Source organism: Gorilla gorilla, chromosome 18, assembly GCF_029281585.2.
Source record: "Gorilla gorilla gorilla isolate KB3781 chromosome 18, NHGRI_mGorGor1-v2.1_pri, whole genome shotgun sequence".
NCBI classification, from domain to species: Eukaryota; Metazoa; Chordata; class Mammalia; order Primates; family Hominidae; genus Gorilla; species Gorilla gorilla.
In genome coordinates, this window is record NC_073242.2 from 104,818,713 (window position 1) to 104,844,928 (window position 26,216).

Consider the following 26,216-nt stretch of genomic DNA (forward strand, 5'->3'; position numbering starts at 1 on the left):
ATTTTAGTAGAGACGGGGTTTCACCGTGTTGGCCAGGGTGGTCTCAATCTCCTGACCTTATGATCTGCCTGCCTTCGCCTCCCAAAGTGCTGGGATTACAGACGTGAGCCACCGTGCCCGGCCATTTTTTGTTTTTGTTTTTGTTTTTTTTAAAGTAAGACTTTGGAGAGTGCTCATATGTTGATGATGTGATAAGCAGTAGTAAAATGGGAGATTTTGCAACGTACAGAAGAAACAGGCCGGGTGCAGTGGCTCCAGCCTGTAATCCCAGCACTTTGGGGAGGCCAAGGTGGGTGGATCACAAGGTCAGGAGATCGAGACCATCCTGGCTAACATGGTGAAACCCCATCTCTACTAAAAATACAAAAAATTAGCCGGGCGTGGTGGTGGGCGCCTGTAGTCCCAGCTACTCGGGAGGCTGAGGCAGGAGAATGGCGTGAATCCGGGAGGCAGTGAGTCGAGATCACGCCACTGCACTTCAGCCTGGGTGACAGAGCGAGACTACATCTCAAAAAAAAAAAAAGACAAGACATACTTGGAAAATGGGGGGAATAGACAGATCCAGATGATTTCTATGGATAGGAGGTTTATTTGTTCCATTATGCGAAGATGATGGGAAGAAAAGCTGTATGTGCAGATGCAGGTGAATTTGTGGATATATTAGAAGGAAGATGACAGGCAGTGATGGAGCGTTGAAGAGCTCAAACATTAGACAGTACTGGGTCTGAGTTCTGACTCTGCCTTTTACAAGCTGTGCAACCTTAGGCCAGTTATGAAACCTTAGTTATCAAGTTATAACTAATAGGATTGTGTTGAACACGAAATGACATGATAAACATATGTAAACTGCTTGGATCAGTTGCCCACTAGCTCTTGTTAGGAGCTAAAATGTTAGCTCTTGCTGAGGGTGCTGTCAAATGGCTTCTATTTCTCATGGAGCAGAAATCTATAAGGTCATCCACTGGTAGTGGTGGGAGAAGGAAGAAGGTGCAGAAAGTTTTACAGATGTTTTGGAAAAGAAAGAAACCTGGTGAGGGAAATGTGGGCAGCATCAGAGGCCCACTTGAAGTCAGAGAAAAGGAGCATTGGGGCATGGAGGTGAGGGGGTACTTTCTTCAGCTTTTCTCTGAAGACAATTGTGCATGTGAAACAAGGGTTAAAATCAGATCTATTGCCCTCCTGGATTTATTGGCTTCGTTTGCTCTTTCTGGCTAATTTGATTGGAGTTCTGAAAATAGAGAATATTAGAGGTTCCTTGGAAGGTAAATAAGCAACACTGAAGTCAAATCTTTATCATGTTTGCTAGAAATGTTATTAAAAAACAAAATTTATGGCCGGGTGCAGTGGCTTATGCCTGTAATCCCAACCCTTTGGGAGGCTGAGGTGAGTGGATCACTTGAGCTCAGGAGTGCGAGACCAGCTTGGGCAACATTTTGGGAATGTTGTAGAGAATGGGACAAAAAAATACAAAAGTTGCTGGGCATGGTGGAGTAAGCCTGTGGTCTCAACTACTTGGGAGGCTGATGTGGGAGGTTTGCTTGAGCTCGGATTGCACCACTGCACTCTAGCCTGGGCGACAGTGTGAGACCCTTTTTCAAAACAAACAAGCAACTTTTTTTGAGCTACAGTATATTTAATGGTTTTAAATATGAGTGCAGAGTTAGAGGGAGTCCAGTCCATAAGATGACCCTTGCTTCTAATACTAGTTGCCAGTTTGGGGGTTCCCAAGACCACTCTCTTTTTTTTTTTTTGAGACAGGGCCTCTCTCTGTCACCCAGGTGAGAGTGCAGTGGCATGATCACGGCTCACTGCGCCCTGAACTCCTCCCTCCCAGGTTCAGGCAGTCCTCCTACCTCAGCCACCTGAGTTGCTGGATCTATGGGCACACACCACCTCGCCTGGCTAGTTTTTCTATATTTTTTAGAGACAGTTTCACCATATTGCCAGGCTGGTCTCAAACTCCTGAGCTCAAGTGATCCGCCTGCCTGGGCCTCCCGAAGTGCTGGGATTACAGGCTTGAGTCACTGTGCCTGCCCAAGACCACTCTTAGGTTGGATGATTTGCCAGGAGGACTCACTAGAACTCATTGAAAGCTCTCATACCCGTGGTTAGAGTTTATTGCAGTTTAGGGATTCAGATTAGAACGAGCCAGGGGTAGAGGTGCATAGGGCAGAGTTCGGGGAAGTTCCAAATGTTGGAGTTTCGAATTGTCCTGTCCCTGTTGAGTTGTGAAAAATGACACCGTCCTGGTGGCACTGGTGTGCGACCATACTCATGGATTATTGCCAACCAGGGAAGCTCACTCTATTTTTTATGTCCAACGTTTTTACTGGGGTTCCATGGTTGCATGCCCATGTGGCTAACGTTAGTCTCCAGCCCCACTGGAGGCCAAGCTGATCCATGTGACTCAAAGCCCCCACCATAAGCCACATTATTAGACTCTGCTGTGGCCTAAAGCCCCCAGATGAACAAGGACACTTTCCCCCACCGCCGCCCCCCCCCCCCCCCTTTTTTTGGAAATAGTCTTGCTCTGTTGCCCAGGCTGGAGTGCAGTGGCAGGATCTCAGCTCACTGAAACCTCAGCCTCCTGAGTAGCTGGGATTATTACAGGTGCCCGTCACCATGCCTGGCTAATTTTTGTATTTTTAGTAGAGACAGGGTTTCACCATGCTGGCCAGGCTGGTCTCAAAATCCTGACCTCAAGCGATCTGCCCGCCTTGGCCTCCCAAAGTGCTGGGATTACAGGTGTGAGCCACTGCTCCTGGCCAGGACCCTCTTATTAGGTATGACATTTCAGGAGTTTAGAGATTACCTTCCAGAATTCACAGGTAAAAGCCAGACCTCTCCTTGGTGAAGATAGAATTCTTCACAATTTTACAATAGTTAAGTATATCTTATCAGTCTATATTGGCTGTTTAGTTGACAGACAGTTAAAAATTGGTGACGGTCCAGATGTGGTCACTCATGCTTCTAATCCTAGCATTTTGGGAGGCTGAGGTGGGAGGATTGCTTGAGTCCAGGAATTTGAGAGCAGCCTGAGCAACATAATCAGACACCTGTCTCCAAAAAACATAAAAATAAAAAATCAGCTAAATGGAGTGGCATGCACCTGTGGTCCCAGCTGTTTGAGAGGCTGAACCCATGAGGTCGAGGCTGCACCCATGAGGTCGAGGCTGCAGTGAGCTATGGTCATGCCAGTGCACTCCAGCCTGGGTGACAGAGTGAGACCCTGTCTCAAAAAAGGAAACAAATCACCCATAAATGGATAATGAAGATTTGGTTATTATAGACACTTAATACTTAGGTAGCTAAGCTAGTTTTACCAATAAATTATATTAATTTAATATTTCAGTATTGCAAAACTGATGCATACTCATTTACAATTTTGACATGGAATGGTTCTGTTTTATTAAATTTGAACTTAAAGTTCTCTGCAAGAAGAGACTTGTATAATAAATTCCCTGAGCCTCTCAGATTAATATTTTAGCCATAGACTCATATTTAGAGCAGTGTTGCTAATGTAATGATACAAGGCCCAGGGTTATTCATAGTTTCACCCTTTCTCTTATTCCTCATTAAAGCATGTTTGAATCCAGGTAAGAGGCATTACAGGGGAAAACCTTGAATTTATTTTTGAAGGGTAAATCATTTCCAAGTGGTATTAACCATTAGTATGGAAAGCAACATATCCTATAACAGCTCTGTGACAGTGAGACTATCTTTGCTGCTTTAGAGAATAAGTACATTCCTACTTCATTGGCTTTAGTGCAAATCTCATTTCCTGGTTTATATCCATTGCAAATTAGATCTCACCATGAGAGCAAAATCCCTTAATAAACCTAGGTAAAAGCAATTTGAAGTAATATGATGCTTACTCCAGTGACACCACTAGGTGTGGTGTTTGCATCAAGTCATTTTGGGGTGCTTTATGGAAATGCTTCCTAGTAGGGAAGTCCCTGACTTCACATTTTCCAGAGATGACGCTCTCTCTTTTTCTCTAATACTTACAAGAATGGACTGCAAGGCTACATTTAGTCAGGCGATACCATCCCCAGCACATGGTGGATTGTTGGTGTGAGGTCTAAGGATTCCGGTCATTTGAAACGAATGGCCTCCTAGATTTGTGGCATTTTTCTGTGTATTGAGAATAGGTAACTAAAATAAGTGGTAACTATATTTGCATGTGATTTGTATGTTATAGTTAACATTTAAATTCTCTTATGTACTAAAATTTTTTTGGTTGCCACATTAAGCCTCTTTATCCTGTAAGGCACAGAGTGTCTTTCCACCTCAATTTTTGCTTTAATGTATGAACCCTAATGGGACCATAGTTCAACTAAAGGCACCTAACTCATGAATGATATTTGCTCCATGTTTGAACAACAAATGTTTTAACCCACTGTCTTCACTAATATTGTAACTACTGTCTTACAGATTGACTTGATGCAAAACATCACAAAGGCTCCATATTATACAGTATGCGATTTTTGAGGTATGAGCTTTAGAAACTTACCTCTCATGTGGCATGTACATCAGGCTTTAACTTCAGTTTGATCGTTTTGGGGAAATTTATGCATTTCTTTTTTTTTCTCTCCATGATATTTTTAGAATATTAAAGGGGCTGTAGAGGTATTTTTGGATCCTTGCTAGGATTCTTAGACTTAACAGATAGATTTTCTTTTTTCACTAAATTGAGACACTAATTCTGGCAGATGATATCCCTTTCAGCTCTTCTAACTAGCTAGCCTAGCATTTATGCCTGCTTCTTGAAGTTCAAATCTGCAGTTTCTATTGTGTGGCTTTGATTGCCTCATTTGAAGTGCTCATTTCCGTTCTTTAACAGTTCTCTATTTATTGGACTGGGATGATCTTGTTGGTGCTAACAGCCTGACATTGACATTTTTTGAAACCTAAGCAGTCAAGATTGTATAAAAATAGAAATTTCGTATAAATGCTAAACCATTTTGTGCTTTTAGGTTCAGAATGCTTACAACCTGAGTTCTGGTTGGGGATGCTTTGATCAATTTGTATTAAAATAATTTGGCAACTAGGGAGTTTTCAGGTATTTCTGAGATGGTGGCTCTATTCCAGTTTTTTTTTTGTTATATTTCTGAAAACACAGATTTTTTTTGGGAAAAAAAATCTCAGTGTTCATAACTTAGGGGATTTAGAAACCTTATTTCTAACCAATGGGGAAGCTGCTCCTGGTTTTACAGTTGGGGAAGCTGCTCCTGGTTTTACAGTTTAGTTTGAAATCAGATGCTTCCTAGTTGGAAACACATTGTTGGTAGCAACAGATTACCTGCTTTCTTCAGTGAAGTATTTAAGTTGCTCTATATTGACTGTAAAAACTTGTTTTGATTATATTCATATACTCATGAACTGTTTGTACATTGTCTTTTAGACTGGAAACTTTGAGTTTATTTTGTATTATGGTCATAAGAACTTTTAACATACCCTGCAAACCAAGTGTTTCTTTTATATTATAATTCATTATCTTATTTTAGCCTCACAATAACCTTACATGTTAGATAGGTGTCATCCTCATTTTATGCAAGAGACAACCAAGGCTTGGAGATCAAGTAATTTGTGCAAAGGCACACATACTTTTCAGTGCTGGAGCTGGGATTTGAGCCCAGATCTTTTTTTAACTTGTATTCTCTGCTGCCTTATGGTACTACTGTGTCACCAGAAAATGATACAAACATTTAACTCTTAATAGTAAAGGTAGTGTAGGAGATAAGTAAACATGATGAAAACAGGAAGTGAAGATATGTTTAAATATTGGCAGACTTCAGTTATCTTTGTGTTTCTGAATTAGTCAAGTGCTTATTTTATTCGCTCATCTAATAAGAGCTTACTGTGGCGTACATATAAAGTTCAAACCCTGTCAGAAAAGATTATAAGCTCTCTTACGTTTCAGTCTCCTTTCAGAAAGTAATGATATGCTATGATTTATATAGACGCATGTTAAATGTGCTATTTTTAGGTACCTAAGGAATGTCTTTTCATTAGTTTAAAAAAGTTATGGTCCATTGAGTTAATATTTTAATGCTTATAGACTTAGTATACTCAGAAAATATTCTCATACATTTTTCTTGAAATTCCATAGATTTTATTTTCCCTTATGTTTGAAGTACTTAGCTTTATGAATAAATGAACTCTGAATATTAGAAGATACTCCTTATGGAGCCTTAGTCATTTTAGTATGCTAGGTTTTGAATTTCATGAAGTTTCAGATTGAGATCCTTTATAAGTAATGACTTGTACCAGTTAGATATCCAAGTTTAATTGGACCTATTGTCTGCATTCTGTATTAACAGTGATTGCAGTAAGTGCAGATCAAGGTGTCCAACTGATTGAGCTCATGCAAAGTTTTATGTTTAGTATTTTTGGGAGCAAGGAAAGACTAATAAACTCTAAACGAAATATATACAGTATACAAACACTGCTGTCACTTTTACACCATAGAGGGAGGGGCAAAGCGTAGAGGAATAGGTTAGTTTCTGGCCTTGCCAGTGTCCTAAACTTTTCTAAAAGATTCAGGTTCTAAAAGGTTGAGAAAGCATTTTTAGTAATATCATAGAAGTGATTTTCTTTTTCTTTTTTTTTTTTTTTTTCCTCAAAGTTGTTCCTCTCAGGAGAAAATCAGTAGGGGAAGAACTTACTTGGATTTTTCATATGCTATAACAGATTATTTTGTTGTCTTCTTTCTTGATAGTTGATGATTGATGGCTGAAAGAGTAACACTCATGAGAAGTCTTGTAACTCAGCTCTGTTTTACTTATGAGGCAGTTGAGGCGTAGAGCAGATACTTAGATGAGGACACACTTTTACCCTTGGCTGTACCCTACTTGTTTACTAATAAGCATCAGGTATTATTCTAAACAGTACCTGAATTTTAAATAGATTACGAACTACAACTTTCCGATATAACTTTATTGCATTTCTGATACCTTTTATTTTCTTAAAATGTCTTCTTTTTTACTTTTTAAAATTTTGATTGCTACTCTTTACAATTAAGGCATCTTCAATGGGGTCTTCAATACTACAGTACCTAATCAGTACTTAGAAAATAACTTGGTAAGACATTGCCCGTCCCTGACATGCTGCCAGTGTTTTTTATTTTTATGACAGGAAAGGCTGAAATGTTTTGACTGATTAACCCTCTCCATGGGGGAGAATTTAGAAAGAATTATTCTTATTATCAAGTCATGTGAGGAGAACACTGGACCAGAGTAACCAATTGTCCTGTTTTGCCTGGGACAGGAGACTTTCAATGCTAAAACCAGCAAAGTCACCCTAATCCCAGTAGTTATTCATATTTCTGAATGGGTCTTTAGAACAGTAGAAGAGACTGAAAAGTTGGCATTTCATCCATTGAGAATCTCTTCCCAGTGAAAGACTTCTTATTAGACGGCTGAGTGCTTACATATAATATATAGTACATATTACACTAAATACAACAGTAATGGTTAAATGTAAAATTTGGGAGAAGAGAGGCTTGTTTAAAGAAAGATTTATTTATGTTATTTAAAGTTCTAATCTTAAACTTTTCTCTTTTCATAGAACTGATAGTGCATCAGCCGACCCAGGTAATTTAAAATATTCTTCATCCAGAGATAGAGGTGGTTCTTCCTCTTACGGACTGCAACCTTCAAATTCAGCTGTGGTGTCTTGGCAAAGGCACGATGATACCAGAGTCCACGCTGACATACAGAATGACGAAAAGGGTATATATATTTTCTTATTGCTACAAGCATGTTTTTTGAACCTACCTATCCCACCTTCCTGCCTTTTTACACCCCCAACTTTCTCGCTTTCTTCTAATATATTTAAAATATGAATAACAAATGCAGTGTTATTTCTGAAAACTTCATAGGACGTTTATCCACTTTATTATTTTTAAAATTTAAAAATTTTCCATACATAATTCATCAATGCAGTTTTCTTACAAAAAAGATACAATACTATTTTTGTTTTTATTTTCAAAAATATTTAGCTAAGGTTGAAGTTCCTCTTGGCTACTGTCTCTCAACTTCAAGAAAGTTTTAAAACAAGGTGCAAAATTTGATTTAATTTAGTTTTCATTTCTTTGCTTATTTTCCAGTGAAGGGATCAAAATAAAATTAATTTAACTTCAAAGGTGTATTAAAAGAAATCAGAATGATTTTCAAGGCAGACAGTACCGGAAAAAGGTAGGAGAAGCAAAGGCTGGTTGAGCTGCAGATTGAGTAATAAGATCCTGAGCTATCAGGAAATTGACTGAATGAAACGAACAATCATATTTAAATGACGTACACATGGCTGTTTGTAGGTGGCTACAGTGTCAATGGAGGATCTGGGGAAAATACTTATGGTCGGAAGTCGTTGGGGCAAGAGCTGAGGGTTAACAATGTGACCAGCCGTGAGTTCACCAGTGTTCAGCATGGCAGTTGTGCTTTAGCCACCAAAGACATGAGGAAATCACAGGGTAAGGCTGGGAAAACGGGGACCAATCACATACACCTTCCAAAGACTTGTATCTCCTCTTATTCTGGATGCCTCTTACTAATGCCTTGCAAAAGCATAAGTTGATTAGTCTACTGTGCAGGTAAAAATTGTTTACATACTTTTCCTGTGGATTGTTAATTTCCCACTAGAAAGGCTATAGTACATTTTAAAAGAGAATTCTCTTAAAACAAGATTAGAAGACTGGGTAAGTAAGATCTTACAGGAAAGGTTTACCCAATTATCGTGGATATTGAATGTATAGTGCATAGTAGGCTCTTACTACAGCAAGTCCTTGAACTCTTGGGCCTGTGGAGGATATAGATATATATATAGAGGGGGTACTTTTCTGTCTTTTTTTTTTTTTTTTTTTCCTCTTTTAAGTTCAGGGTACATGTGCAGGATGTACAGGTTTGTCATGTAGGTAAACGTGTGCCATGGTAGTTTGCTGCACAGATCATCCCATCATCTAGGTATTAAACCCAGTATCCATTAAGCTATTCTTGCTGATGCTCTCCTTCCCCCCGCCCCCTAGGGTAGGTACTTTTCTGGTTTTTTTGTTGTTGTTGTTTTCAATATATTTTTTTGAGACAGAGTCTTGCTCTGTCACCCAGGCTGGAGTGCAGTGCCGCAATCTCTGCTCACTGCAACCTCCGCCTCCCAGGTTCAAGTGATTCTCGTGCCTCAGCCTCCCAAGTAGCTGGGATTACAGGTGCATGCCACCACACCCAGCTGATTTTTGCATTTTTAGTGGAGACAGGGTTTCACCATGTTGGCCAGGCTGGTCTCGAACTCCTGACCTCAAGTGATCACACGTGCTCATTACAGGCGTGAGCCACCAGGCCCTGCCTAGAGTGGGCACTTTTCTAAAGTTAAATACACTGATAGCATTTCTGCCTTATGATGTAGCCTCACCGTATAGGTGAGTGCCTTGGAAGTTCAGAGGATTGGCCGGGTGCAGCGGCTCACGCCTGTAATCCCAGCACTTTGGGAGGCCGAGACCGGCAGATCACGAGGTCAGGAGATCGAGACCATCCTGGCTAACACGGTGAAACCCTGTCTCTACTGAAAATACAAAAAATTAGCTGGGCACGGTGGCGGGCGCCTGTAGTCCCAGCTACTCGGGAGGCTGAGGCAGGAGAATGGTGTGAACCTGGGAGGCAGAGCTTGCAGTGAGCTGAGTGCGCCACTGCACTCCAGCCTGGGCAACAGAGCGAGACTCCGTCTCAAAAAAACAACAACAAAAAAGAAAGTTCAGAGGATTAGAGGTAATGATAATTTTTTTCCTTAAAGAGAAATTTATCGGTAAAGCTGAGTTACGGCCTTTGTCAGATGTAATTACTTTTTGGACATTTAGTTTTTGACTTTTTTTTTTTTTTATACTGTGTGTGTGCTTCGTGTATCTTGGTGAAAATCTTTGTGCCTGTAGCTTTTATTGTTGGTATATAACTTTTAAAAAACTGATTTCTTTTTATGTTTTCACAAGTGGAGTGAATTCAAAGGCTGTGTATGCTGTTTGTTAAAATAGAGTGTTTGAAGCCTTAGACTTATGATATTATAGAAGCTAAACAGTGACTCTAAAGTAGTTCAGTAAAGAATTCCTCTTCTTCAAAGGCTCAGGGTCATGTAGTTTGCTAGTGACAGAATTGTAAGTAGAGCCTAATTTCCCAGCTGGTAACTTGATGACATTTTTGGTATCTGTCCTTATTGAAATACTCTATGGGCTAGGGATTTGTAAAAATCCTATTCTTCTCTCAGACATTGTAGTTTCTTTTTTTTTTTTTTTTTTTAACTTAAATTCAGGATACAAGTGCAGATTTGTTACACTGGTAAACTTGTGTCATGAGGGTTTGTAGTATAGATTATTTTATCACCCAGGTATTAAGCCTGGTACCCATTGTTTGTTTCTCTTGATCCTCTCCCTCGTCCCACCCCCCACCCTCCAAAAGGATCCAGTGTGTGTTGTTCCCCTTGTAGTTATTTATTTATTTATTTATGAGATGGAGTATCTCCCTGTCACCCAGGCTGGAGTGCAATGGCGCGATCTCAGGTCACTGCAGCCTCCACCTCCCAGATTAAAGTGATTCTCCTGCCTCAGCCTCCCGAGTAGCTGGGATTACAGGAGCGTGCCACCACGCCCGGCTAATTTTTTGTATCTTTAGTAGAGACGAGGTTCCACCATGTTGGCCAGGCAGGTCTCAAACTCCTGACCCCGTGATCTGCCCTCCTCGGCCTCCCAAAGTGCTGGGATTACAGGTGTGAGCCACCATGCTCAGCCTTCTGGTTTCTTTTATTATCAATTTTTTCTCATACCTTAGAAATGAAACTGTCAGACCCTTTGTGATTTGTTGTTTACGTATGTATTGGCTAATTATGGTAAATAGCACAGTTGAAAATGTTTTGCAAAAACTGAGTTTTTTGTTTTGTTTTTTGAGACAGTCTCGCTCTGTCACCCAGGCTGGAATGCGCTAGTGTGATTTCACTGCAACCTTTGCTTCCCAGGCTAAAGCGATCCTCCCACCTCAGCCTCCTGAGTAGCTGGGATTACAGGCATGTGCCACTGTGCCCAGCTAATGTTTGTATTTTTCATAGAGATGGGGTTGTACCATGTTGCCAAGGCTGGTCTCGAACTCCTGGGCTGAAGTGATCTGCCTGCCTTGGCCTTCCAAAGTGCTGGGTAATTACAGGCAAGAGCCACCTCGCCCAGCAAAAATCTAGTTTTTAAAGGCATCGTTAATATACTAATAATATTCACTACTGTTTGCTTGTTCTTGTGATTAAAAAATAAGGGGAGAAAAGTTGTGGTTTGCTACCTTTCTAGTGGAGGCATGCCTTGCATGTGGTAGATGATAATTAGACATTTGTTGAACTAAATGTGTGATTATGGCTCCCCAAAACTTCATCCCAGGGAAATGATGATAATGTGAATAAGAGGCTTTCCTCCAGTGGGATACCTAGATGATAAGTAGAAGCCTATGTCCTGTTTTTACTCGATTGAGACTTTATCCATACCCCTTGGAAGTTGTTTAATTTACCTACACCCAGGCTCTTTACCGTAAGCATGTTGAAAACAGTTTGGAATGGACCCAAAGAAAGTTGTTACTAAGGCCTTTCTTTTTTCTCTCCCAGCCAGTCCTCTGGAATGAGGTGTTCAGTTGGCCTAGGGTTATTCATTTCTCGTTTCCTTCGGCAAATATTTTTTTGAGGGTCTGTTATGTGCCAGGCACTCTGCTGGGATTTGGAATATAGAGTTGAACAAAAGAGCGATAGGACCTATATTCCCTGAGCTTTTATTGACCAGTGGACTGTGACTTTTGATGTAATTTTATTTTTGAGAGAGGGTCTTGCTCTGTCACCCAGGCTGGAGTGCAATGGGGTGATCTCGGCTCACTGCAACCTCCGCCTCACGGGCTCCAGTGATTCTCCTGCCTCAGCCTCCCGAGTATCTGGGACTACAGGTGCACACCACCTTGGCTGGCTAGTTTATGTAATTTTTTGTGTGTCTGTGGAGACAGGGTTTCACCATGTTGCCCAGGCTGGTCTCAAACTCCTGAACTCATGTGATCTACCCGCCTTCCAAAGTACTGGGATTACAGGCATGAGCCACCATAATAATTTAATTATTATTTAAATAATTTTTAATTTTAAAAATTTAAAAATTATTTTAAAATTTAAAAATTCCTTTGCTTATTTATACTCACTGGACAACAAAATGTTTATATATTCACAGAGAGATCGATGTCTTATTGTGATGAGTCTCGACTGTCAAATCTTCTTCGGAGGATCACCCGGGAAAACGACCGAGACCGGAGACTGGCTACTGTAAAGCAGTTGAAAGAATTTATTCAGCAACCAGAAAATAAGCTGGTAAGTATAGTATGTTTGGAAATATGAGGATTTTTGTGTTTCCATAATAAACTAGGTAATGCTACCTTGAGTAGTTTAAGAATGGGGAAAGTCTGTATTATGATGATCAAGAACTTAATGCTCTCTAATGTGTAATTTCTTTTTCTTCTTAAAGACAAGATCTTGCTCTGTCGCCCAGGCTGGAGTGCAGTGGCACAATCATAGCTCACTGCAGTCTCAAACTCCTGGATTCAAACTATCCTCCCGCTGTGGCCTCCTGAGTAGCTGGGACTTCAGGCATGTGCCACTACACCTGGCTGAGGTGGAAGAATCACTTGAGCCCAGGAATTCAGGGTTGTAGTGAGATATGATCACACCTCTGCATGTCAACCTGGGTGACAGAGGGAGTCCTTGTCTCTTAAAACAACAACAGAAATGTAACAAAGTATAGGAAGGGTTAAATTTTTTTCTTCACTTTCTTTACACCAATTAAGAACTTGATATGGGCCAGGTGTGGTGGCTCATGCATGTAATCCCAGCATTTTGGGAGGCCAAGGTGGGCGGATCACCTCAGTTCAGGAGTTCCATACCAGCCTGCCCAACATAGTGAAGCCCCATCTCTACTAAAAATACAAAATTAGCTGGGCGTGGTGGCACATGACCGTAATTCCAGCTACATGGGAGGCTGTGGCAGGAGAATCGCTTGAACCCAGGAGACGGAGGTTGCAGTGAGCTGAGATCACGCCATTGCACTCCAGCCTGGGCGAAAAGAGTGAAACTCCATCTTAAAAAAAAAAAAAGAACTTGACAATGAGCAGGAGAAAATTAATGAAAATGGTCTAGTGAGGCAGATGACACTTGGATCAAAGCAAGTTTCTCCTCCTTCCAAATTTTATTATGAGTAGTTTCAAATATATAGCAAGTTGAAAGAATTTGACATTGAATCTGTTAAACCCATCATCTAATTTTTGTCGTTAACATTTTACCCTAAATACTGCCTTGTCACATATCTCTCCATCTATCCCTCCGTCAGTCAATTTTTCAAATGGATTTCAAAGTAAATAAAACAAGCTTTTTGAGTTTATTTTTTTGTTGATGATCACAGCTCTGTGTTTCCAGTGGGTGAATTTCTTTCATAGGCTGAAAGGAAACATGACATTCCTGATACATGCTCATTGGGGAGTGGGAATAATAAAGAAAGTAAAGTACTGTTGAATTAGAATTTGGAGGGGAAGACAAGTAAAAAAGTACACAATGCTATTCTTAAGAGTATAGGAATTTGAAGTTTTTATAAATGTGTTTTCTTTTCAAGGTACTAGTTAAACAATTGGATAATATCTTGGCTGCTGTACATGATGTGCTTAATGAAAGGTAAGTAACTAATAATGGTCCGGTTTAAATGACTTTAAAATATATTTTTAGAAATTACTTAACAATACACAAGAAGACAAACCCACTGGCTTTGTTTATGAACACTTATTGACATTTCAGTGGGTCTTGTCATCTTTATCTGCATTAATTATGTGTTAATTACGGTTGAATACAAATGGAATCCACTTGAAAAGAATATTTATTTTTTGAGCCGGAGTCTCACCCTGTCGCCCAGGCTGGAGTGCAGTGGTGCGATCTCAGCTCACTGCAACCTCCACCTCCCGGGTTCAAGTGATTCTCCTGCCTCAGCCTCCCGAGTAGCTGGGACTACAGGCGTGCACCACAACTGCCAGCTAATTTTTGTATTTTTAGTAGAGACAGGGTTTCACCATGTTGGCCAGGCTGGTCTGGAACTCCTGACCTCAGGTGATCCACCCACCTTAGCCTTCCAAAGTGTTGGGATTACAGGCATGAGCCACTGTGCCTGGCTGGAATATTTTATTTTTTTAATTTGCTAGTCTCACTGGATAACTGAGTCTTGACTTATGGAATGGCATAAACTCTTGATGCAGGCATGAAGAATAAAATTAGTTTTTGTAAACTAGAGAATTTGAAACTGCTTAGAGAATAGAGGTAAAAAGGAATTTCCTTCTTTGGGTAAGAGTGGATCCAAACCATATATTCTCTGGCTATTAGAGTCTCCAGAGGTGTGTGGTCATTTTTTGTTATGGTGATTCCCAAAGATTTGCAGTGTTGGCAAGTACCCAAAATTTATCTCAGCTGGTCATAAACCTTAGTGCCTTTTGATGGTTTTGTTTTATAGAGTTACTTATTAAAGTTCTATGTAAATCATTCCTGTTATCCTTTTAAGTTTCTGTATTTAACTATTACCATTTTTTATTTTATAGTCATTACATATTGGATATTATGTAGAATGTAGTTATGTATAGAGTGTTTTATCTAATTATTTGTTGCTGCCCTTTTCTGAGAGTTATTTAATACAGTTTGAGATGGAATTTAGCATTTTTGGGCCTTCCTTCGCTGTTTGTAAATAATTGATTTTGTAAAAAGAATGTAATGTCAGACAGATACTTGAGGGCAATGCAGGCTAGACAGAATGTAGTATTTAGAGTGGAGAAAATTTCAACCTTTTATGTAGTTTGAATAGAAATTTAAAAAACCACTTAAGACATTCTTTTGTAAGATGTATTACTCGTGTCATCATAGAAAACTTAAGCCTTTTGTGTGTGTTTTTTGTTTGCATTAAAATAAACACAGTAGCAAATTGCTTCAGGAGTTGAGACAGGAGGGAGCTTGCTGTCTTGGCCTTCTTTGTGCTTCTCTGAGCTATGAGGCTGAGAAGATCTTCAAGTGGATTTTTAGCAAATTTAGCTCATCTGCAAAAGATGAAGTTAAACTCCTCTACTTATGTGCCACCTACAAAGCACTAGAGACTGTAGGAGAAAAGAAAGCCTTTTCATCTGTAATGCAGGTAAGAATGAAGGGGGAAAAAATGCATGATGTACTTTGGAAGAAAATTGTCCCTTTAACGCATGTCCTTGGAGGGGAGCTTGAAGAAGGGAAACATAGAATAGGGGTTATCTACTGATAGGAAATATGTTTTAAAAATTCCTCTTTCGGCCGGGCGCGGTGGCTCACGCCTGTAATCCCAGCACTTTGGGAGGCCGAGGCGGGCGGATCACGAGGTCAGGAGATCGAGACCATCCTGGCTAACACAGTGAAACCCCGTCTCTACTAAAAATACAAAAAATTAGCCGGGCGTGGTGGCGGGCACCTGTAGTCCCAGCTACGCGGGAGGCTGAGGCAGGAGAATGGCGTGAACCCGGGAGGCGGAGCTTGCAGTGAGCCGAGATCGCGCCATTGCACTCCAGCCTGGGCGACAGAGCGAGACTCCGTCTCAAACAAAAAAAAAACAAAAAAAATATTCCTCTTTCTCAGTTTGAGTAAAGGATACACTGTTCAAGGATCAGTGCTACATACATATATGCATACATGTGGAGAGAGAGGGAGAGATTTCTTATAAAAAATTGGCTTACACGCCGGGCGTGGTGGCTCATGCCTGTAATCCCAGCACTTTGGGAGGCTGAGGCAGGCGGATCATGAGGTCAGGAGATCGAGACCATCCTGGTTAACATAGTGAAACCCCATCTCTACTAAAAATACAAAAAAAATTAGCCGGGCGTGGTGGCGGGCACCTGTAGTCGCAGCTATTTGGGAGACTGAGGCAGGAGAATGCCGTGAACCTGGGAGGCGGAGCTTGCAGTGAGTCGAGATCGCACCACTGCACTCCAGCCTGGGCGACAGAGCGAGACTCTGTCTCAAAAAAAAAAAAAAAAAAAAAGATACACGTTGAAGTTAGATTTGAAATAAGTTAGTTTTAAGATTTTTTTCCTCAGCCAAGGGCGGTGGCTCACGCCTGTAATCCCAGTACTTTGGGAGGCCGAGGCGGGCACATCATGAGGTCAAGAGATCGAAACCATCCTGGCCAACATGGTGAAACCCCGTCTCTACTAACAATGCAAAAATTAGCCGGGCGTGGTGGCACGTGCCTGTAGTCCCAGCTACTCAGGAGGCTGAGGCAGGAGAATCGCTTGAACCCGGGAGGCCAAGGTTGCAGTGAGCCGAGATCGCACCATTGCCTGGGAGACAGAGCCAGACTCTGTCTCAAAAAAAAAAAAAAAAAAAAAAAAAAGATTTTTTTCCTCTTTGGTTTTTAGAAATGTTTTTTTTGAGATTGCTTAGGACCAGAATGATTTGCAAAGTTGAAAATAGGAACTCCACTAGTAATGCCGGATAGAAGAGTGCTTCACATTTGTAGAGGGAGACAAGAACTAAATATCACAACTTCTTTCTGAGCCTTTTGGTTTGCTAACGTGCTCCAAATTCTTATTCCAAATGGTATAAGATAATTATGTGTAAATGAATACCAGCTCTACTTAGTTTTATTTCATATTTGTGTATCTGAATATATTAAAATATCATTTTTTTTTTTTTTGATGCAGAGTCTTGCTCTGTTGTCCAGCCTGGAGTGCAGTGGCATAATCTCGGCTCACTGCAACCTCTGCCTCCCAGGTTCAAGTGATTCTCCTGCCTCAGCCTCCCGAGTAGCTGGTATTGCAGGAGGGTGCCATTAGCCTGGCTAATTTTTGTATTTTTAGTAGAGATAGGGTTTCATTGTGTTGGCCATGCTGGTCTTGAACTCCTGACCTCAAGTGATCCTCCTGCCTCGGCCTCCCAAAGTACTGTGATCAGTGTCATGAGCCACCACACCTGGCCTAAAAGATCATTGATTTAGTTTTGAGTAAGATTTTAAGTGATTAAATTATGGTATTGTTGTGTTTGGAATATCTGATATTAGGGTTTTTTTTTTTTTTTTTTTTTTTACAGTTTTTGATATGCTTTATTTTGGGTATGTAGTTTAAAAAATATAAAGGAAATATGAGGAATGTTCTTTTTTTTTTTTAAATTAAAAATGAATTTTTAACTGGGCATGGTGGCTCACTCCTGTAACCCCAGCACTGTGGGAGGCTGAGGCTGGTGAATTGCCTGAGTCCAGGAGTTTGAGACCAGCCTGGGCAACATGGTGAAACCCTGTTTCTATCAAAAAAAAAAAAAAAAAGGAAAAAAAAATAAGTCGGGCATGGTGGCATGCACCTGTAATCCCAGCTACTTGGAGGCTGAGGCAGGAGGATCGCTTGTGCCTGGGAGGTTGAAGCTGCAGTGAGCTATGGTCAAGCTACTGCACTCCATTATAGGCAACCCTGTCTCAAAAAAGCAAAACAAAATGAAACATTTTCCCCCTTGATTATAGAGGTTTGAGAAAAATTTGAGGGAAGATTCAGAAAATTACCTGTAACTGAACAGAATGCTACCAGCTTGGGCTTATTCTGCATGCATAATTATGAACATTTTCCCAGCTCTTGTGAAAATTCTCACATTCATAGAAAGATAGATGCACCAGTAAAATAAATACCTGTAAATACGATAATAATTTCATAATATATGCTTCACCTAGATTTACCAGTTACTAATATTTTGCCACAGTTTTATTTTCTCACACACTTTTGTTGAGCATCTGAAAACCATACACATGATGACAGTTCACCCTATAATGTTTTAGTATGCATCTCCCAAGAATAAGGTTTTTCTTCTGTATAACAAGAATGTTGTAATCATACCTAAGAAAATGAATTTTATTACATATGTGTTCTATATTCAGATTTCTGTAATTACCCCAAGATGTCTTTTAAATGATTTTTAGCCTTGATAGTCTGTGCCTGTGTAGATTATAACATTGGTTATTGCAAAATAATGGTTTTCTTTTTCTCTTTTTTTTTTTTTTTGAGACGTAATCTTGCTCTATTGTCCAAGCTGGAGGGCAGTGGCACGATCTCAGCTCACTGCAACCTCCGCCTCCCAGGTTCAAGCAATTCTCTTGCTTCATCCTCCTGAGTAGCTGGGATTACAGGCATGTGCCACTGTGCTCTGCTAATTTTTATATTTTTAGTAGAGATGGAGTTTCATCATGCTGGCCAGGCTGGTCTTGAACTCCTGACCTCAGGTGATCCACCTGCCTCGTCCTCCCAAAGTGCTGGGGTTACAGGTGTGAGCCACTGCACCCAGCCTAAAATGATGGTTTTCTGATTCTAGCATTTCTTTTATAAGATTGCTATGTAAAGCACAGCTTTTCCTTTTTTAGGGAAAAATGTTTTTTAACAGCTGCAAAATAAATATTCTTTCAATGGAATGACAAATAGTTATTTATTATTTTATTTTTGCCATATATTTATTTTAAAAAGTTATGTATAATGGTAACCTGAGCCTGCATGTTATTCATGTGTGGTGCCATGCTGATCTTCCTTAATTTTAATATGAAGCAAGTACTAATATACTAAAGCATAAATTATATAAAATTTGCTTTATATTTTGGATTGCAAAGTAATTGTTGTACTTTATAGAAAAGTTTCCCAAATCCATTTTACTTTTTTGTATTTGAAATTTAATCACAGGTAGAATCTTAAAGAGAGCATTTAGGGATATTGTAAACAGATGTTATTAAGGATTAATGTTAACTGATGTCAAAGGACTAATATTAACAAACATTGAAGCAGAGAAAACAGTATTTGTTTTTAGCTTAACAGCTTAGTGGAGCGAAATATTTTCCATTTATTTATTTATTTATTTATTTATTTATTTATTTATTTATTTATTTATTTTGAGATGGAGTCTGGCTGTATTGTCCAGGCTGGAGTGCAGCAGTGCAATCTCAGCTCACTGCAACCTCTGCCTCCTGGGTTCAAGCGATTCTTGTGTCTCAGCCTCCCAAGCAGTTGGGATTTACAAGTCAATTCTTTTTTTTTTTTTAACTAAAACTACAGAACCTATTTTTCTTGGTCTCATACTCAGTTTTTTATGTAGTCACTTAGTAAATAATGAACCTAATTTGCTTGTTTTCTCCCTATTTTGTTGAATGTTCACGGTTTGTAACTTTTATTTTTAAGCTTGTAATGACCAGCCTGCAGTCAATTCTTGAAAATGTGGATACACCAGAATTGCTTTGCAAATGTGTTAAGTGCATTCTTTTGGTGGCTCAATGTTACCCTCATATTTTCAGCACTAATTTTAGGGTGAGTTCCTCATTCCGCTGTTCAGGTCATGGGGTGAGGGGGATGGTTGTGTGTGTGAGGAACTGAGGAATCAGATGGAACACAATGCCTCTGCTCCTTTGAGTATAATCAGTGATATTTGAGGTTCCAGGGTTAAATGCCGCATTTTTCTTTCTGACGTTCGTACCTTAAAATATTCGAAGAAAATAAACTATTTCATTGTTGTCAGAAATGTAGTTCTTTTATTTTCCTGCCCCTCTCCCCTTTCTAAGTTTCTAGAATGTCAAGTAGGTAGAACATAGATGCTCTTTTTAGGATCTTTTGCTGTGGAATGGTCCACAGGTGAATGGCAGTAATATCTTAAAATGATTGGCCCCCTCTCTCTTTGTTTCCATCAAGGATACAGTTGGTATATTAGTTGGATGGCATAGAGATCATACTCAGAAACCTTCGCTCACGCAGCAGGTGAGTCTTGCAGCCTATACCAGTTATTTAAATACTGTCGGGGAGGAGCAGTGGTCCCCCAGTGACCATCTATCAATACCATTTCTTTAATAATGCAAGAAAACTAATTCAGAGAAATGTTTTATTGTAAATGAACATGACTTGTTAGCTAAATATATATTTTCAGAGGAAATTACTAGTAGGTGGGTAGAGTAAGTACAGACAGGACTTACCCAAGTTATTTGTAGTTTGTACTGGTAGGAAAGTATATGGTAAGAATATATTGCAGTGGCAATACCCTGAAGTGGACAATGGAAGATCCAAGTTATTTGTCACATTTTATTGTTTTTCTGGTTATTTTTTTAAAAAAGGAAATATAGGGTTAATTTGGAGAATTGTCATAAATGAGAAATGGTTTTGTTTCCCTTTTTTTTGGAGTTAAGTGAATGACTAGCGTGGCTCATTTGCACATTTCAGCTTGTTTCAAGTGTCATAGTTTCTCGTAACTTACTTGGTGTAATAAACTTTTGAAAATAAGATATTCAGGTGATGGTGGTCTGTTTCATTTTCACTGAGGAGATGAGTATACACCTTTAATGGTTAGATGTGGCCCTGGGATTAGCCAGGCCAATGGTAGATTGTGGCATTTTAGTCTTAAGTCATGTGTAGTGACAATATAGATATGAAATTTACTGAAAAAGTAAGGAAATAACATTTACATGTTAATTTCTGCAGAAATTAAAGAGGTATTAATTAAAGAGGTATTGGTTAATCGTGATCAGCATGTTTAGCAGTCTTAATTTTTTGATATAGGACATGTTTTAGGGTATGCTGCTTGAAAACCAGATACTTTTTAAAAGAAGCCTCTTATATTTTTTTAATTTGGATTTTTTGGTGTTTTTTCTCCCCCCTACCCTTTCACAATTTCTTATGCGATTCCAAGGGTGGTTGCAGAGTTTGGAGCCATTTTGGGTAGCTGATCTTGCATTTTCTACGACTCTTCTTGATCAGTTTCTAGAAGACATGGAAGCATATGCTGAGGTGAGTATATAGAAAGCTGTTTCTTAAAATTTTGGTTAAGAAAAAATCTTAAATTGTGCTAGATTTATTTTAAAATGGCTCAGACCTCCTGACATTTAAGCAGAAATTACAAGCCCATTGCAATATTTTGAAAAAAATTTTTTTTTTAAGACAGAGTCTCGCTCTGTCACTCAGGCTGGAGTGCAATGGCACGATCTCAGCTCACTGCAACCTCCACCTCCTGGGTTCAAATGATTCTCCTGCCTCAGCCTCCTGAGTAGCTGGAATTACAGGTGCCCGCCACTACGCCCAGCTAATTTTTGTATTTTTGGTAGAGACGGGGTTTCACCATGTTGGCCAGGCTGGTCTCAAACTCCTGACCACTGGTGATCCAGCCGCGTCGGCCTCCCAAAGTGCTGGGATTATAGGCATGAGCCCCCGTGCCCAGTCAGTATTTTAAACATTTATTTCAGATGTGTTTTAAGTTACCAGGAGAATTACTGGAGAGACTAAAAGAAACGTTGCAAGCTTCGTATTTCGCAAAGCTTTACATACTCTTGGTAGCTGGTATTTTTCTAAAGACATTTTTTGTTATTTATTTTTATTTTTTGTTCCCAGTCTTCAGAGTCTTAAAGCAAATTGATGTTGTGTTATAAAAAAACACAAAACACCAAAAGCTCCTAAAGATTTTCCTCTTACATATGTACAGGAGATCTTGAATCGTACTTTGGAGGACAAGCCTTGGCTTCAGCCAGCTTTTGTGGCTGTACGAATATAGCATAGGAGCTTTAAGGGCACTGCTGAAGCCTCTGTTACTGGTACTTGGCTTTTCTGGCCCCGCTGTCATGGCTTAACTCTGTGCCATCTCTTATCTGAATCTCTTTGTGTTTCTCCCCTATTCAGATCAACCAGTCAAGGCTCCCATAAAGATTTTGGCCTCATCTTGTTTTTTTCATCTTTGCTGCTTGTAGTCAACAGGAATTCAGTACCTTTAGCTGTACTGATGTGTTTACTCTTTCCTAGAAAAGCAAGGAAATGTTTTGCTTCTGCATTGTTTTTTCTTTGCCCCCACACCTAGAATGTCTTTTTTCACAGCCCACGTTTAAAGCTGATCTACCTCTCATAAGCCACACATTCTAGTTTGTAGAGATGCTTCCCCTTGTTATCCTTAAGATCTCATTCTCTTCTGTTATTTTGGTGCTTAATTTTAGGTAGATGTATACATTGGTTCTAGTATCCTAGTTTTTGCGAATCTTGTCCTTTTCATATATCGTACTTCTTCAGTTACACATCTGTAGACCAGGTCTTGTAATCTCCCTTTGCTCTTCATGTGCATGCTCTTGGTTTGGAGGACTCACTGTTGAGCTGAGTGGCTCAAAGAATACCTAGAATGAGATTTTTAGCCAAAAACTAATTCAGGAGTGGCAAAAGCTTCCGTCTTCATTTATACCTACATATAACTAGAGCATATGTGCTAGAATTTATTTTTCCCCAACAGCTTTCTGAGTTGATTTAAGAGATTATTTCCTTAATTTGTTGTCTATTGGGTTTAATGTTGGCTTTTTGAAATAATTAGGTAAAACCCATTTTTATATTCAGAGTCATGAATATTCTCATGGGCCACAGTTCTCTTTCTAAAAACCTAAAAATCTATTCTAAAATGAATTGATTGAAATATTTTAGAGTTGTTTTTTTTTTTTAAACAATGTACTACTTATTAAGAATGCTGTGAATTCACATCTAGGACCTCAGCCATGTGGCCTCTGGGGAATCAGTGGATGAAGACGTGCCTCCTCCATCAGTGTCATTACCAAAGCTGGCTGCGCTTCTCCGGGTATTTAGTACTGTGGTGAGGAGCATTGGGGAACGCCTCAGCCCAATTCGGGTCCTCCAATTACTGAGGCATACGTAACAGATGTAAGTGCTTTTGGGCATTTGAAGTGTCATTCAAAAATAAAATTGTTTTACATTGTAAATGATTCTCTTTACCAGGTGAACTGTTATTAATCCTTCATTTGTTTAGCATGTATGTATGTATGTATGTATATATGTATATATTGTCTGACTGCTTTCTTAAATAACCAGAAAAGCAGGGAATCCTGTTATATCTCATCCTCCTTTCATCCAACTCCCCTACCCTCCCATGACAAAAGGCCACTCTGAATTTTTAAATCTTATTCTTTCATTTTTAAATAATATTTCTTATAATTTTACTTTTAAATTATTGGGTTTCCTTTTAGTTTTTCAACATATTACGAATAGCACACTGTAGGAGAAGCCTCAGAAAGTAATCTTCTCTGAGCATAAGATGGAACTCATATGAAAACTTGTGTATCTTTATATTCTTTGATAGCCTGATATCAAAGAACATAAACAAATTAAAAATGAGGTAGCTAGATTGCCACACTTGAACAGCCTCAGACATTAGCTGCACTGTATATAGCACATCCAATGAGGGTTCAGTGGAAGACACAAGAAATGACCCCCAGGCATTGTGCTCTGCTTTGAATAAGGAGAAAGAAGCATGTGTGATACAGTCATAAAAAATTTAATCTAACTGATGAAAATTTTACCGTTAGGATAAAACTTGCTTTTAGGAGCATATACTTTTGCTGAACATGTTGCTAAATAAAATAGGATATTGATTATATAGTAAGTTGTGTGCTTGAGCAGAAATGTCAGAACTTAAATGAAACCAGCATATCGGTATTTTAAACCAATATGGTTTCAAAATGGTTTAATATCTTTGCTTCATTTTTAATGTCTAAAAGGTGGTTGTTTGAAGATTGTACAGAGTTGAAATAAAAAGCCGTTAATTCAGACATAAAATAAAAGGGACATAATTTATAGGATAGGTGTATATTGATTTATGAGGATCTTTTAGGCCTTTGAGAATGGTAGAATGGTGAGGTTTTTATTTTTTTTATTTATTTTTGGAGCTGGAACCTCACTCTGTCACCCAGGCTGGAGTGTAGTAGTGCAATCATAGCTCACTGTAGTCTTGAACTCTTGGGCCCAGGTGAACTTCCCACCTCACTCAGCCCTACAAGCGGGTGTCACCATACCCAGCTTTTTTTTTTCTTTTTAAAGTGGGGTGGTGCCATCACGACTCAGTGCAGCCTCTATCTCTTGGGTTCAAGTGATCCTCCCAGCATAGCTCCTGCTAATTTTTTATTTTTGTAGAGATGGGGTCTCAGTGTTTCCCAGGCTGGTCTTGAACTTTTGGCCTCAAGCAGTCTTCCCACCTCAGCCTCCCAAAGTGTTGGGATTATAGACCTGAGCCACTGTGCATGCATGGCCAAGAATGCTTCCCCCTCTGCCCTCTCCCCCCAACTCTGTTTTTTTTTTTTTTTTTTTTTTTTTTTGGAGACATGGTCTCTGTTGCCCAGGCTGGAGTGCAGTGGCACGATCTTGGCTCACTGCAGCCTTGACCTCCCAGGCTTAAGTGATCCTCCCACCTCAGCCTCTCAAGTAGTTGGTGGGACTACTGGTGTGAGCCACCACGCCCAACTAATTTAAAAACAAATTTGGTAGAGATGAGGTGTTGTTATGTTGACATGGCTGGTCTTAAACTCCTGGACTCAAGAGAACCTTCCAGCTAATCCTCTCAAAGTGCTAGGATGATAGATGTGAGTCACTATGCCCAACCTCCAAGGATACTTTTAATGAAAACCATGGGTAGACTAAATAAAATCCTGTATGTATTGGTTGTTAAATATTACAGAAATATTTTTTAACATTTGCTCTGTTTTCTCCCCTATTTTATTAGAAATTTAGTACACAATTATTGGCCATTATAGTTAAGTGGGGGATTTTGTTTGTGTGTGTATTGGAAATCATATGATTTTTGAAGATACTATGTGGTAAGCATGAGAGTGCTTATCTTTCAAAAGAGACCATCAGTAGATAGAAACTTTAATAAGCTTAAAGTGACTCGTATGTTCAGTTTTGAAAGATTGATTCCCAAAAGCCCAAGAGCTAGCTTGTAGTATGTGTGGGCTGGCTATTCCCATGCTGTCGATACCATTACTGTCGTGGTGTATTTCATGATAAAGATTCTGAGCTTCAGCCATTTAGTGACATTGGGAGAAACGAAGTTGGGTATGTGGGAAATAGAGGATGGCAGATTCCATTTCCTGTCATAGTAGCACTTTAGGATTTTTTAGCCAAGATCATGTTTACATATTGTAGTAAAGGTATCATTATTATTCAGCTACTGAGAATTAGAATATTAAGAGACTGCTGGCAAGGCAAGCAGTTAATTTTCAGTTGAAATTGCATTAAATAAAAAGTATTTTCTTGCTTTGTGGAAGCACGTGAATTTTTTTAAAAAGCTGCTTGTTTTCCCCATTTACAGATTCTGTACAGAGTAATGAGATGTGTGACGGCTGCAAACCAGGTGTTTTTTTCTGAGGCTGTGTTGACAGCTGCTAATGAGTGTGTTGGTGTTTTGCTCGGCAGCTTGGATCCTAGCATGACTATACATGGTGACATGGTCATTACATATGGATTAGACCAACTGGAGAATTGCCAGACTCGTGGTACCGATTATATCATCTCAGTCTTGAATTTACTCATGCTGGTATGTGAATTATTCTTTTCCTTTTTAATGTGTTGGTTTATTCAGGCCCTTAAATGGATATGTAGGAAATTAAGGGCTTTGTCTGGGTATGGTGGCTCATGCTTGTAATCCCAGCGCTTTGGGGGGCCAAAGCAGAAGGATTGCTTGCATCCAGGAATTCTGGCACAGCTTGGGCAATGTAGTGAGACCCCATCTGTACAAAAAGTCAAAAATTAGCTTGGTGTAGTGGTGTGCACCTGCAGTCCTAGCTACTCGGGAGGCTGAGGGAGGAGGATCGATTAAGCCCAGGAACTTGAGGTTGAAGTGAGCTCTGATTGTGCCACTGCACTCAGCCAAGGTGACAAAAAAGGCCCTGTCTTCAAAAAAGAAAAAACAAGGGCTTTGCTTTATTATATTATTTTTTTAGAGTACATTCATCAGTCTTATAATCTATGCTTTCATTTTAGTGTCTATTTACTTTTATTTTTAATGCAAATTTTTTTTTGAGACAGGGTCTCACTCTGTTGCAGAGGATGAAGTGCAGTGGCATGATTTTGGCTCACTGTAGCCTTGACCTCTTGGGTTCAGGTGATCCTCCCACCTCAGCCCCCCAGGTAGCTAGGACTACAGGCATGCACCACCACACCTGGCTAATTTTTTATATTATTTTGTAGAGATGGAGTTTTGCCATGTTGCCCAGGCTGGTCTTGAATTCTTGGGCTCAAGCAATCCACCTGCCTTGGCCTCCCAAAGTACTGGGATTATAGGCATGAGCCACTCTGCCAGGCCTCTATTTTTAGTGGTTGATAGCTAGTCTCAGTGTAGCTTTACTCGTTTTTTCTGAGGAAACATTGCTC

At 39.7% G+C, this 26,216-nt stretch overlaps 1 protein-coding gene across 2 annotated transcripts in view; it reads left to right on the forward strand.

Annotated features, from left to right (window-relative positions):
* LOC129527723 (serine/threonine-protein kinase SMG1-like) overlaps positions 1–25,380 on the forward strand; it is a 58,718-nt gene extending 33,338 nt beyond the window's left edge. For both annotated transcript variants that reach the window (XM_063699767.1, XM_063699768.1), the window contains 10 exons: positions 7,570–7,733; positions 8,318–8,473; positions 12,221–12,357; positions 13,649–13,707; positions 14,986–15,199; positions 19,230–19,355; positions 19,734–19,799; positions 20,722–20,819; positions 22,543–22,715; positions 25,260–25,380. In XM_063699767.1, the coding sequence (XP_063555837.1) occupies positions 7,570–7,733; positions 8,318–8,473; positions 12,221–12,357; positions 13,649–13,707; positions 14,986–15,199; positions 19,230–19,355; positions 19,734–19,799; positions 20,722–20,754 (955 nt within the window). In that variant the 3' untranslated portion in view covers positions 20,755–20,819; positions 22,543–22,715; positions 25,260–25,380. The remainder of the gene's footprint in view (positions 1–7,569; positions 7,734–8,317; positions 8,474–12,220; positions 12,358–13,648; positions 13,708–14,985; positions 15,200–19,229; positions 19,356–19,733; positions 19,800–20,721; positions 20,820–22,542; positions 22,716–25,259) is intronic.
* The last annotated feature ends 836 nt before the right edge of the window (positions 25,381–26,216 follow it).